This window comes from Antedon bifida, chromosome 3, assembly GCF_963402885.1.
Source record: "Antedon bifida chromosome 3, ecAntBifi1.1, whole genome shotgun sequence".
Classification (NCBI taxonomy): Eukaryota; Metazoa; Echinodermata; class Crinoidea; order Comatulida; family Antedonidae; genus Antedon; species Antedon bifida.
The window spans coordinates 28,512,711-28,526,216 of record NC_136228.1 but is presented as its reverse complement, the minus strand read 5'-3'; the positions used below and the strand labels follow the sequence as shown (position 1 = coordinate 28,526,216).

General features: G+C 30.3%; 2 protein-coding genes across 8 annotated transcripts in view; one reads left to right on the top strand and one right to left on the bottom strand.

Moving 5' to 3' along the window:
• LOC144836907 (cyclin-dependent kinase 9-like) overlaps positions 1–13,506 on the bottom strand; it is a 400,420-nt gene that overhangs the window by 210,110 nt on the left and 176,804 nt on the right. The gene's annotated exons all lie outside the window — the stretch shown is intronic.
• Positions 1–13,506, top strand: part of LOC144836863 (rap guanine nucleotide exchange factor 1-like) — a 63,141-nt gene that overhangs the window by 20,029 nt on the left and 29,606 nt on the right. Inside the window, exon 1 of one of the 6 annotated variants that reach the window (XM_078691759.1) lies at positions 12,271–12,381. The exons of the other annotated variants lie outside the window; for them this stretch is intronic. Within the exon in view, the coding sequence (XP_078547885.1) occupies positions 12,357–12,381 (25 nt within the window). The 5' untranslated portion in view covers positions 12,271–12,356. Of the gene's footprint in view, positions 1–12,270; positions 12,382–13,506 lie in introns of those variants that run through there. 6 annotated transcript variants of the gene reach the window in all.

The following is a 13,506-nucleotide window of genomic DNA, read 5'->3' as shown; positions in this document are numbered from 1 at the left end:
TTTTCTTTTAAATTTGATTAATTTTTTCATTTCATTTATTCTTTATTTCATATTCAAATGTACATACAGCATTACAGATACAAAGCTCTTTAACTAATATACAAAATTACATAATCTAATCAGTCTAATAAAATCCACTCTTCGTTTAAAAAGTTTGTAAAAAAATAATATAATTAGATTTAATTTGAATTTATATCTTATTATCAGAGTTACATATACTGTATCAAAAGATATATATATATATATATATTTGAAAGGCATGATTGAAACTCTGAAGCAATGAAGACCAAGAAAGTTTTAAAGAAACATATTTCCATTGGGATCATACAAAATAATAAATCAATTATCAAAATTGTGCAAAATGAATTAGTTTATTTAAAATTATGTTTAAAATTTAAAAAATTGTGTTATTTACAAGGTTTATTTCTGTTGGAGGTGAAGAAACAAGAAGGAAAAGTTTCTTTAATATTATATTTAAAATTTAATTGAATTGGTTGGAAATAAATTTAAATTTGTTTACAACCTTGAAATATCAAGGTGGTTCTGTTGAAGTTAAGACATAAACCAGAAAATACAGGAAACAAGGAAAAAGTAAGGCACAAATGACACTATTAACCACAATAAGTAAACAGATATAACAAACCATATATCACACAGTATTGTTATTTTTGTTTAGACCTTGGTGTACTGTAATCAGGTCTATGTTTATGTTGTAAACACAGTACAGGAAAATAAAGTGAACAAGGGAAAAAGCAAAGCACTCAATATACAATAACCACAGTACAATTATATCCTGTTATTATCACGAAATGGTACTTATAAACATATCAAGTACATTGTCCATATAGTATGTGGCGTGCAATCATTTGCATGTCTATTCAGTATGTAAAAAAAAAATGTATGGTGTTGCATAGGCAAATCTCTAAAAAACAAGTACAAACTAATATTTGCCACAATTTATTTGAAAATATGAATTGATCAAGAACGTTTTCAATTACAGTGAGTACCTTAACTAACCATCCTGGTGACGTTCAAGAATTTGTTACTTTACAAAGTGTTTTGAATTTCTCATTTTTAACAATTTCTTTTTACATCAAGAAGGCAACAAAAGACTGAGTTTCAATTGGATATGTAAAGAGCTATTGAAATTCACTGAGATTATGACCAACAAGTATCTAATTAAAACTGAATAACAATTCCGCACGATAAAGCCATGTAAAGCACCAATTTAAGTGGTAATTTACCAGCTAGGATTAAAATAAAATTAAGAAGCATCTATCGAACTTGTAAAGTTGAAGGTGAATTTGTCTCAATTGCTGTAAATATTATGCTAATGTTATACTGCAATTCTTGAAGCAGACTGTATTAGTTTGACCTAGCGTGACCTTTTATTTAAATAGCATCAATCAACTATACATTATGTATTACATCAATATAACATGATTCAGTATATACTTTATTTATACATTCAAGATGAGTATAGTTTATTGCTATAATAATTTGATTGTGTGATGACTTGTATCTGTATTTTTAAACCATATTTGAGGCTTCGAACAGGAAAATTGTCCAAACAAATTTGATTTTTGACAGTATTTAAAAATAAAAATAAAGATACAATATTTGCATATTGGTTGGGTGGTAAATAGCATATTATGATGAACAATTATTATTGTTTGGCTTTAAAAAAATATAACTTTAAATTTAAATTCTTTTCTTTAATGATTCTTCTATGTTTCGATACCCTTCGGTTAACGTTTGACGTTAACTTAGGTATTTCATAATACTTGTGCAAACGCAGACCGATTAGTTTACAAGATGGATGGAGCTTGTTCGTTGCATGTTGGAAAATAGCGAGTTAATGTTTACATGCATGTGCAAAAGCTCCCTAATGTCATAGTTTCAAATTAAACTGTATATTAATTAAGTTGCTGCAATGAATTACATTTTTAAAAGTATTTGATTTTTTTATTTCACACGCTGTACTGTTGTGATTCATTTTAATAATTTATTGACTTATAACTAAAATTCCTTAATAATATATTCCAATGACGCATTTCATTGGCAAAGATTTAAAATGTGACGGTAACTTTAAACAAGACTACATCCTGGTAAATACATTTTACGCTCTTTATATTACTAGTATGCCCCTTTTGATTTGAAGGTGGAAAATTGCTAACAGACATGTACTGTACTTATGCCATGATGCTTAGAGTCAAGTGCCTGGCATACCCATTGTTTACAATAGATGTTGATGCCACATTTTGTTTTAATAGCACCCTATCAGGTGCGGATTTAGGCGGGTGCTAAACAGACTTCAAACTAAACTAAACCAAACTAAAATTTAATAGCCATGAATTTAAAAAATAAAATAACAACTATTTTTATTTTCTGCAACCTGACAGATCGTTTTTTTTTTCATTTATGAAATACTTAGTTTATTGTATTTTTATTTTTAATATAGTGCCCTCTATGGTTTGGCTATGGTTTTCAAAATGTCCCCCCACTATTTCATTTTTTCAATTTGGGACCTATGGTGGCATACGTCACCATTCATTGCAACAGACCCATTACTGGCATTTGAAAGACCAACATACATGTCTCCATGGCATTGGACAATCGCAACTTAACCATTACTATACATAATCAAATGTCGTCTCATTCTAATTCCATTTGTTTCTAATTATAGTGCATATTTAATTCTGCCTGAGTAAAGGATTGATTTTAAGCGTGTTAAATAATCGAAGCAGAGAATATCTGGACTGGAAAATTACAGTTTCCAAATAGGATGGATGTTCAGAAGAGATAATGATTGAATTATAGATGCATAGGGGTTGTGTCATTCAATTGAAATGCTCTTCATATTATTATTGCATTTGTAATGAATTAATTCTGTGATCAAGGTGAAAGAATTAATGTACTTATATACATCCATTTTGAAAAGAAAACTATAATTTTTACAATTGGCTCCTAAAGATTTGTTTATATATTCATGTATGATTTTAGTTTGTTCCAATGTAGAAGTTTATAAGGCATAATAGCTAATCATAACCACAGCTTCTCTAAAAACAATTGTATCATGGACGTGAAACTAATTTTATTCTACATACAGCAGAATGTTGTAATCATCAATATGTTGCAATGTCTACAGTAGTATTAAGCTCTGTCTACACTATCAAACTAGTTTAAAAAAAAGTGTGATGTGCCCAAATATGGTAGTGATATGCCCAAATATGGTGTTGATATGACATCATCATGTCTATATATGGGCATATAAAGTTTGATAATGTAGACTTTAGAGCTTTTAGCATGGCGCATTGCTTTTCATGATGAATGAGATATTGCCTGCAGCCTGACAATTGGTTAGAATGCAAGTCTGTAATCTGTCATTAATTATTTCTTGTACAAATCATTAATTAATCACTGCGAATTATGCTACTGTACATTCCTTCATTATAATTTCATTACTCTTATAATATTCCAATGATCCATGCTTCAAAATTGCTGGCATTTATCCAGGGTAACATAGAAGTCAAATATTTATCATTAATTAATCACATACTATATAAAACATATTTAACACACTACAGTATATTCCATCATTATAATTTCAAGAAATTTTTCATTTAGATTTTTTTTATTTTAAATGCTTGGAAAATAAATAGTATGTTCGTAACAACACAAAATCCATTTCACATGCACAGTGTCTGTAGTCGTGTTAGTGTCACTTTGTGGCGCCACGTCAGACAACATTAAAAATTAGAATTGAATTTTATAATAAAAACAAATTGGCTTTCATTAAAAAATGTCTATTCATCTTCAATACAAACTTTATCATATCACATCTTGCTAATCTGTAATACACTGGAAATCCACTAAACGTGTTTGTTAAAAACAATGTCATTAACTCAAATTTGTCATTCTCCAATGACATCAGAACATTAAACACAATACTTAGCAGAAACATTACTTCATATTTTACCCTCTATTCCCTGTTGACAATTAAATGTCAACGGCATATAAATTCTCTCACCAATTGATCTCAGTTAAAATGTTTTAAATATTTAGAACAATTTATTTTAATGGCGTGATATTTATTATTAGGATCTTCTGTGATTAATTGTGACAAATGTTGAGAATTTTTGCTTAGGTTTTGTCAAATGAGCGAACCACGCACCATTTGTAGCAATGACATGACGCATCCAGTTTTTTAAGACGGTACAGGAATTTTAACGTAGCTCTTAAAAGATACTCGTGGGATAGCAAAAGGTTCTTAAACTTCCGAGTATGATTAAAATACATAAAACGTATTAGTTTGGTGCAGATGATTGTATTTAATACAACATGCAGTACAGTTTTGAATATTTTAAACAATCCGTGATGCTGTGCACCGTATAACCGTATATAATCCCATGCTCATAATCCCATGCCTCCTAATTTACAGTAGGTTAAATTGGGGCAAAAAACTTTAGTTAATTCCACCGAGTGCAGTCTGAGGAGAACCCCGATCCGTAATTTTCATAACATTTTGTACAAAGACCCTGGGACTATACTATTGACCATAAACATGTACTTGAATTCTGTAGAACTACCTAATATTAAGCTAGCCTAGGCAGTCCTACAGGGGCCCCATCTAGCCCATCTTTCCCTAAAAACAACATACATATAACCCCTCATGGGACCCTTATTAAAGGAGACAGACCAATGAGTGTAAATAATATTATTTATTTTTATTTTTATTTAATCGGTATAAAAAGACTCAAAATACAACTCATAGTTGAAATGAAGAGCTTACATATAAAAATGATAATTCACATAAAACAAAGTTAAACGAAGAAAAAACACATTAAGGCCTATAATACAGTAAAAATTACTGTATAATTCATTAAACTTAAAATTACTATAAAAATTGCTTAAAGATCAAAAGATAAGATTAATAATTACAAATTCTTAAATATTTACAATTTTAAAAAATAGAGACTAATATTATTAATCACATTATTTTTATACACCAATAATATATATGTATAATTCATTTAAACTAAAAAATTACTATATTCAGGGTACACTTAATTAGTGGGTCCCAAGTGCCCCTTAATAGAGGTACAGTATAACTTTAATTTCAGAACATCATTTACTACTGTATCTATAATCCCACTACACCCCTTCCTCTATTTAAATTTCACTATGATATGAATCATTTTTTAAACAAGTAATATTTCCAAATAATTTTTTCTCTGCTGCTGAATATCTTCTGCTGCTTCAAATCTAACATTAACCAACCAAAATCAATAGTCGAAGAATTACATTACCTTTCTGTAAAACGCATCTCATTTTCCATCCAATTTTGTACGTCAGTATGACTTCGCAAAAGTCATGTACATTAGTCATTTTTTTTCTTTACATTTAAAATTAACTAGTAATTTTGAAAAAGAACATATGTTCTAGACTGATCGCTCAAAACCCTGTTTATTTTGTACATATTTAGGATTTTGAAGCATTTTCAATCCAATACATCAACTTGCTATTAACATCCAATTCTCATTTTTAGAAAGAGGATGAAATATCGTTTTAGCAGGAAGATTTTTGTTTACATCTCCCTGAATTTAGGTAGTCTATATGAATTTCATCCTTATAACAGTAATCAGAATGCTATAAAAGTAAATTTTTGAATAGGACGGTCAGGATTGCAAACAAATGAAAATATTCTCTCCCATTCAGTGAACAAAATGTTCACAACCATACAATTAATTTTCATTGTGTCAGACTAGTCATGAATTGATACTTTTCTTTTAATTCATCGAAACAGTAACCGGAATATTATAAAGTAAATTTCTGAATAGGAGAGTCAGGATTGCAAACAAATGAAACTATTCTCTCCTATTCAGTGAACAAAATGTTCACAACCATAAAATTAATGTTCATTGTGTCAGACTAGTACATTTTGATACTTTCTTTTTGAGGCAGACTTACAGTGCGTACACTTGTTCTGTGATGGTTGAGTTCTCTCTGAGGCTGAAAGTAACCCAGAATCTATGCCAATAATTTTTGTTCTTATTATAAGACTATTATACTTATAAATACTAAAAAGACGATCATTTGATTAGTCTATAATTGTATGCATTAGATAATGTGATTTTTAACGAGGTAATTTAAAATTAATGGTATAAAGAGCGCAGTAGATTAGAATTAAATTATGTTAGTGGGGTTTCTGTAATTAATGTGTACATTCATACATTGTCCAGTTTTTTAAGACGGTACAGGAATTTTAACGTAGCTCTTAAAAGATACTCGTGGGATAGCAAAAGGTTCTTAAACTTCCGAGTATGATTAAAATACATAAAACGTATTAGTTTGGTGCAGATGATTGTATTTAATACAACATGCAGTACAGTTTTGAATATTTTAAACAATCCGTGATGCTGTGCACCGTATAACCGTATATAATCCCATGCTCATAATCCCATGCCTCCTAATTTACAGTAGGTTAAATTGGGGCAAAAAACTTTAGTTAATTCCACCGAGTGCAGTCTGAGGAGAACCCCGATCCGTAATTTTCATAACATTTTGTACAAAGACCCTGGGACTATACTATTGACCATAAACATGTACTTGAATTCTGTAGAACTACCTAATATTAAGCTAGCCTAGGCAGTCCTACAGGGGCCCCATCTAGCCCATCTTTCCCTAAAAACAACATACATATAACCCCTCATGGGACCCTTATTAAAGGAGACAGACCAATGAGTGTAAATAATATTATTTATTTTTATTTTTATTTAATCGGTATAAAAAGACTCAAAATACAACTCATAGTTGAAATGAAGAGCTTACATATAAAAATGATAATTCACATAAAACAAAGTTAAACGAAGAAAAAACACATTAAGGCCTATAATACAGTAAAAATTACTGTATAATTCATTAAACTTAAAATTACTATAAAAATTGCTTAAAGATCAAAAGATAAGATTAATAATTACAAATTCTTAAATATTTACAATTTTAAAAAATAGAGACTAATATTATTAATCACATTATTTTTATACACCAATAATATATATGTATAATTCATTTAAACTAAAAAATTACTATATTCAGGGTACACTTAATTAGTGGGTCCCAAGTGCCCCTTAATAGAGGTACAGTATAACTTTAATTTCAGAACATCATTTACTACTGTATCTATAATCCCACTACACCCCTTCCTCTATTTAAATTTCACTATGATATGAATCATTTTTTAAACAAGTAATATTTCCAAATAATTTTTTCTCTGCTGCTGAATATCTTCTGCTGCTTCAAATCTAACATTAACCAACCAAAATCAATAGTCGAAGAATTACATTACCTTTCTGTAAAACGCATCTCATTTTCCATCCAATTTTGTACGTCAGTATGACTTCGCAAAAGTCATGTACATTAGTCATTTTTTTTCTTTACATTTAAAATTAACTAGTAATTTTGAAAAAGAACATATGTTCTAGACTGATCGCTCAAAACCCTGTTTATTTTGTACATATTTAGGATTTTGAAGCATTTTCAATCCAATACATCAACTTGCTATTAACATCCAATTCTCATTTTTAGAAAGAGGATGAAATATCGTTTTAGCAGGAAGATTTTTGTTTACATCTCCCTGAATTTAGGTAGTCTATATGAATTTCATCCTTATAACAGTAATCAGAATGCTATAAAAGTAAATTTTTGAATAGGACGGTCAGGATTGCAAACAAATGAAAATATTCTCTCCCATTCAGTGAACAAAATGTTCACAACCATACAATTAATTTTCATTGTGTCAGACTAGTCATGAATTGATACTTTTCTTTTAATTCATCGAAACAGTAACCGGAATATTATAAAGTAAATTTCTGAATAGGAGAGTCAGGATTGCAAACAAATGAAACTATTCTCTCCTATTCAGTGAACAAAATGTTCACAACCATAAAATTAATGTTCATTGTGTCAGACTAGTACATTTTGATACTTTCTTTTTGAGGCAGACTTACAGTGCGTACACTTGTTCTGTGATGGTTGAGTTCTCTCTGAGGCTGAAAGTAACCCAGAATCTATGCCAATAATTTTTGTTCTTATTATAAGACTATTATACTTATAAATACTAAAAAGACGATCATTTGATTAGTCTATAATTGTATGCATTAGATAATGTGATTTTTAACGAGGTAATTTAAAATTAATGGTATAAAGAGCGCAGTAGATTAGAATTAAATTATGTTAGTGGGGTTTCTGTAATTAATGTGTACATTCATACATTGTAGATAGCCTTACTACTTAGCTGATAAATAATACACCTTGTCAAGCTGTCTGTAGTACAGTACAATATACAATGATATAACCATGCAGAGCTAAATAGAGAGTTTTAAATAGGACTGTCAGGCTTGCAAATGAATATAGATATTCTCCCCTGTTCAAAAAACAAAATGTTCACAACCATACATTAGTGTTCATTGTGTCATACATAGTACATGCTGATCCATGCTTATTCTACTGTACAATAGAGGAAAGCATAGAGAAAAGTTTAGGAACGAAAGGAAAGACTGGGAGAAAGTTGATGACGTTAGAGAAAAATATACAACAACAATTTTTCTCCTTAACGGTCTATAGAAATCTATAGACATTGTTATAAAATAAAATATATTAAATTTGGTTATTTTCAGTACTTTTATTCTTTACTTTTTCAAAGCCCTACTGTACTACTAGTACTGAATCCACTACCAAAGTGATTTAGACTATAAATGGACATGCGCTACCCTGTATTTCCATGGTTCAATAACAAGCATCATCATACATAATGTACATGCCACATTTTTTACATGTCACTAACCCCTTGCTTATCCTGAATGTTCCTGCATACTACGTCATACCATCGCCATGCGGCCACATGATGAGCTAATTCTGAATGTTATCTTTACTAAGTCAATAAATGGTAACGATTCACAATTCCACTTAGTACAAAGTATGTAGACTATACTGTAACTTAAGGTCAAAAGGCGTACTTCAACATTATGGAAGTACATCTTCCCCCCAACCCCCACCCCTGCACCCGCTTTTTCCTATCCCCTTTTCCAAAATGTGGATGCAGTAAAATGGCCATTTTATGATTCATATTGCCAGCCATTGTTAAAGTAAACAGTTCGTTCTTGGTCCCTTTTGTTTTTAACCTAATATTTTAGTGCATTTTTCATGATCTACTGTATAACAATTATAGTTTTGTATGCAATGGTTTCTGTGTACCATGATATAGGAGAAAAACATGACATGTCTATTTACCTAATGACTAGTAAAGTATACAAAGTGGTGAAAATCAGGAACTTGTAATTCTGCTGATTTTATAATAGTTTACTTTTAACTGTAATGTAAAGAGAAACCTTCTTGGAAAACCAATTGATTGTTTAGTGTCAGTTACTTTAAGAGGCATCTTTATTAGGCTTCAGTGGTACTTACTGACAATGAGTTAAATAAACCTGTGGCTGTGCATGTTCTCTGTGGTTCATTGCATTTCCATGTACTGTAAATTTTTGCACAATAAATTTATTTCTTTCCTGTTTAAAATTGTTGTTTACAAATATGAATATTAGTTTCTCAGTTCTTGGATTTTCAAATAGAATCTGACATACTTTGTGAATAACAGTAATTAAATGATATTTCCACCAACTGATATATTTTTGTACTAAAAACCTTCAAATTCAAATATATTTAGGTACAAAAAAGTTTGATGATCTGCCCTAACAAAACTTACAATCGTATATACCAAAAAAATCAGAAAGGATGTTTTTCCAACCGATGTAATTATACTGAAAAAGCTACATACAAAGATGTTGTTACCAATCGACGTAGTAATTATTAAAATAAAGTTTGACGTATATAATTTTATCAAAAAAGTTAGGAAGAGGATGTTTGCTTAACTGACGTAATTACACAGAATGCTGCACATACTCATTACATTGAAAATAGAACAAAATAAAAATAACCTTGTGCAAGTTGTTCTCGGGTTGGATTCGAACCCAAACCTTTTTGGTTATAATTTCTCATGATGTTTTTAACACCTCTGTTTACAATGGTATGGCAGTGTGTTTCTATGTGTTTAACCTTTATTGATCTTTGTCATACACCAGTCTACTAAGTGTTTTCATTGTCTACATCATTTTGTTGCTAATATTTGTCAGTTATTTAAATGCATTATAGTGGACTATATCAATATAGTCAACTACCTTAATGATGCAGCATTTCATTCAATGTTCAGCAAATGAAACTTTTACTTATTAATGACAGAGTATAATCCCATTCTCGAGTTTAAACCCATCCCCTAGTATAATCCCATCCTCAAGTATAATCCCATCTCCTAGTATAATCCCATTCCCATCTCCTATGTAGGCAAAATATACACCTAAGATTGGTCAATTTCATTAATGTTTGAAAACCATATAATCCCACCCCGACATTTTTGCCAAATTCCTCTGGGATACTTGGTCATTGGTAAATGTAATCTTTAAATGCATACAGTATTTTAATACATATTATTAAATAAAAATATATCATTTATGGAAATTTATTTTATTGTTAAAGCTTTCACTCAAAAAATAGTATATGTATCCATCAAGTATAAGTATATACATTTTCTCTGCTGGAGCTATGGAGTCACTAACCACACCCATTCATTTTGTGTAGTTTTTGGTTTCAAGGCTAACAGTTTTGCTTATTTTCTTGTATCAGACAACTGTTTGGGTTTAAATTTTAGGTTCTCTATTTTGTGGTAGAGTGACTTCTCAGCTGGGGCTTAAGAGTCACTAACCACACCCATTGGCTTAAGAGTCACTAACCACACCCATTGGCTTAAGAGTCACTAACCACACCCATTGGCTTAAGAGTCACTAACCACACCCATTTATTTTCCTTGGTATTTTATATCAGTCCTTTAATTGTTTGTGTTCTCATTAATTAGAGGTATATCAGACTTTAATTGGAAGTTTTACTATAATAGAGCTATGGCTTTGTAATATATACCAGCCAGACATTAGTATAGTATGTACACTTGTCCCATTAGAAAACATTTATCCAATTAGAGCAAGTAACCCATTAAAGACATTGACATTGTGTTATTGATATGGTTTCTGAAGTAGGTTGGTTGACATACTATAACCCAACTACAGTGTAATAAAACTAGGACCTAGACTCCAGCAACAACATCATATACACAAACATAGCAGGAACCATGAGAACAAGAATGTAGATAACGCTGCAAGCAAAAGAAAGTCACGAAGTTGGCTGTTCGGCTGTCAGGTCAGGTTCTTAAGTGCAAATTGTATTTTCAGTGAAGCTTCAAAACTAGGTGACTATTCGTATTCTATTCAAAAAAATATACCGATAGGTTTTTTTGTTGTTGTCATATTTTGTTACATCGCCATTAAAATCTACTTCTTAAAAGTTAAAATCTTAAAATATTAACTTAAAATATACAATTATCAATCACACACAAAAAATAATGATCAAGAATAAATTATATTTTATTTTAAAATGATGTTAACAATTTAAAATATAGGCCAATAAATAAATTAAATGTATGTAATGTTATTTTCTAATAATTTCATAAGCTATAATATATTATATTATTATATTATATTTCATTATAATATAATAGTTTTAAAGCGTTCAGTTTTTATAAATATGAATTTCATATTTTATTTGTTGGTCCTTCTCACTATTGACTTTATGTAATAAAAAAGAATAACACAGAAGAGTTTCAAATGAATCACTGGATAAATTGTTCATACAAATAAACAAGTACTCAATATTGTGTCTAAGATTACTGATGAATTAACACTGAAAAGAAACACTTTGTAGAAGAACTACTAAACCATGAACCTCTAGATTACTTTCTGCCTGACAAGCCATTCTTATAATACCATATTTATTATTTGAAGTGTTGTTATTGATATTTGACATGTGACACCAATATAGCTAGTTTTGTCACAATTCACCAATCCAATAGCCCACACTGTTTCCTTGTGACTCATCTGTTCTATTATTGTTCATGCTTATCTGTTTGTACCTGAACGTTTTGGTTATTACGACACTTGCTTAGTTAGCTCCACTGGTGGAGTAGGTTTGCTGTACTTGTAATCTTGCTTGTCAGTAGACAACATTGTTCATTTCTTTTTGGACAGTCAGAACTTTGTGATGTTTCTTTGTGAGTTAGCTGAAGAAGTATCCATAAATATTGGAATTATATACGTGTAAATTCTGTGTGGAGCTGTATCAGCGTCAATGCAACATACCAAGTGTTTGTTTAAAGTGTGTATAATTGTATAGCACTGCAGACGATTATACTTTTTGTAATGGGTTGGTTAGAAGTAATCAGAGGTAAGGCTTAATACTGATCTAATTCAATGAGTTTTGACTTACATAAAGTAATCATCAACAACTATTGGTAACAGTTCAAGTTACATATTAAGACGTTTAATACATAATAGCAAGATTAATGTGTCTTTAATGTGCTATGGAGACTTGGTCTTTCTATGAGATGATCTTTTAAGAGCCCCTACGGTCGCATTGTGGTTTTACCATTTTATACATGTTAGACATTGGACTTTACCTATCACTACACTGAGAGTACATTCCTTTTCAGCAAATTCCTTTTAAATTGAAGAGGAATGTTTTACTTATTTTTCACAAGCAACTATTGTTACATTTTTATTAATGTGTAGATGTATTACACAATAATTATATATATTGTTTCATTTTATTATGACCTGTTTGTGAATTTATATGCATTGTGTACTTGTTCTCACCGTCTGTTTTTTTCGTGAAAATATTTTTATGAAGATCATTGAACCATCAAGTTTGATATGATTGTTATGTCTCAATTGAGTTGAAAGGGTGTTTTTTTATATAATATGATTAACCAATATACAAAGACACCAAGACATTTTTCTCACGGGTTTGGAGTTGGGGGAATAAAATGGTGTAGTATAGAAAATTGGAGTACTGTTAGTTAAAAATGATGGATTTTCCAACTTGACGTTTAATTGTAGTTTGGGCGTCATGGAAATGAAAGGCTATTAAGCTAATAATCGTACGGTCTTGGAAACTTGAAAAGACGGCTTTATATGGTGTGTTGGTTGTTTTCAATAATTGTTGTGTTTTATTTACCTGGTTTCACATAATTTGAAGCCAAATTATCATTTTACTTAATTTGCATGTATTTCCGTAGTATTTACCATTTCCGTACATCCATAGCTAGATGGAATTTTCTATACTTTAGACCCCTGCTGCTGCATTCACTATATGTTACGTATTAGATTAGTTTGTTTCAATATAGATATTTATTGGGTAGTCACTGCAATACACAAAATATAAATTGCATAAAACAAGTTTGAAGAGTATCAAAATGGATAACAGCAGCAGGGCCATAGCCACCAGTACGGTTGGTAACATTTCAACCTGACCACTTTATGACAGAGGTCTTTGACAAACCTATAGCCCGTA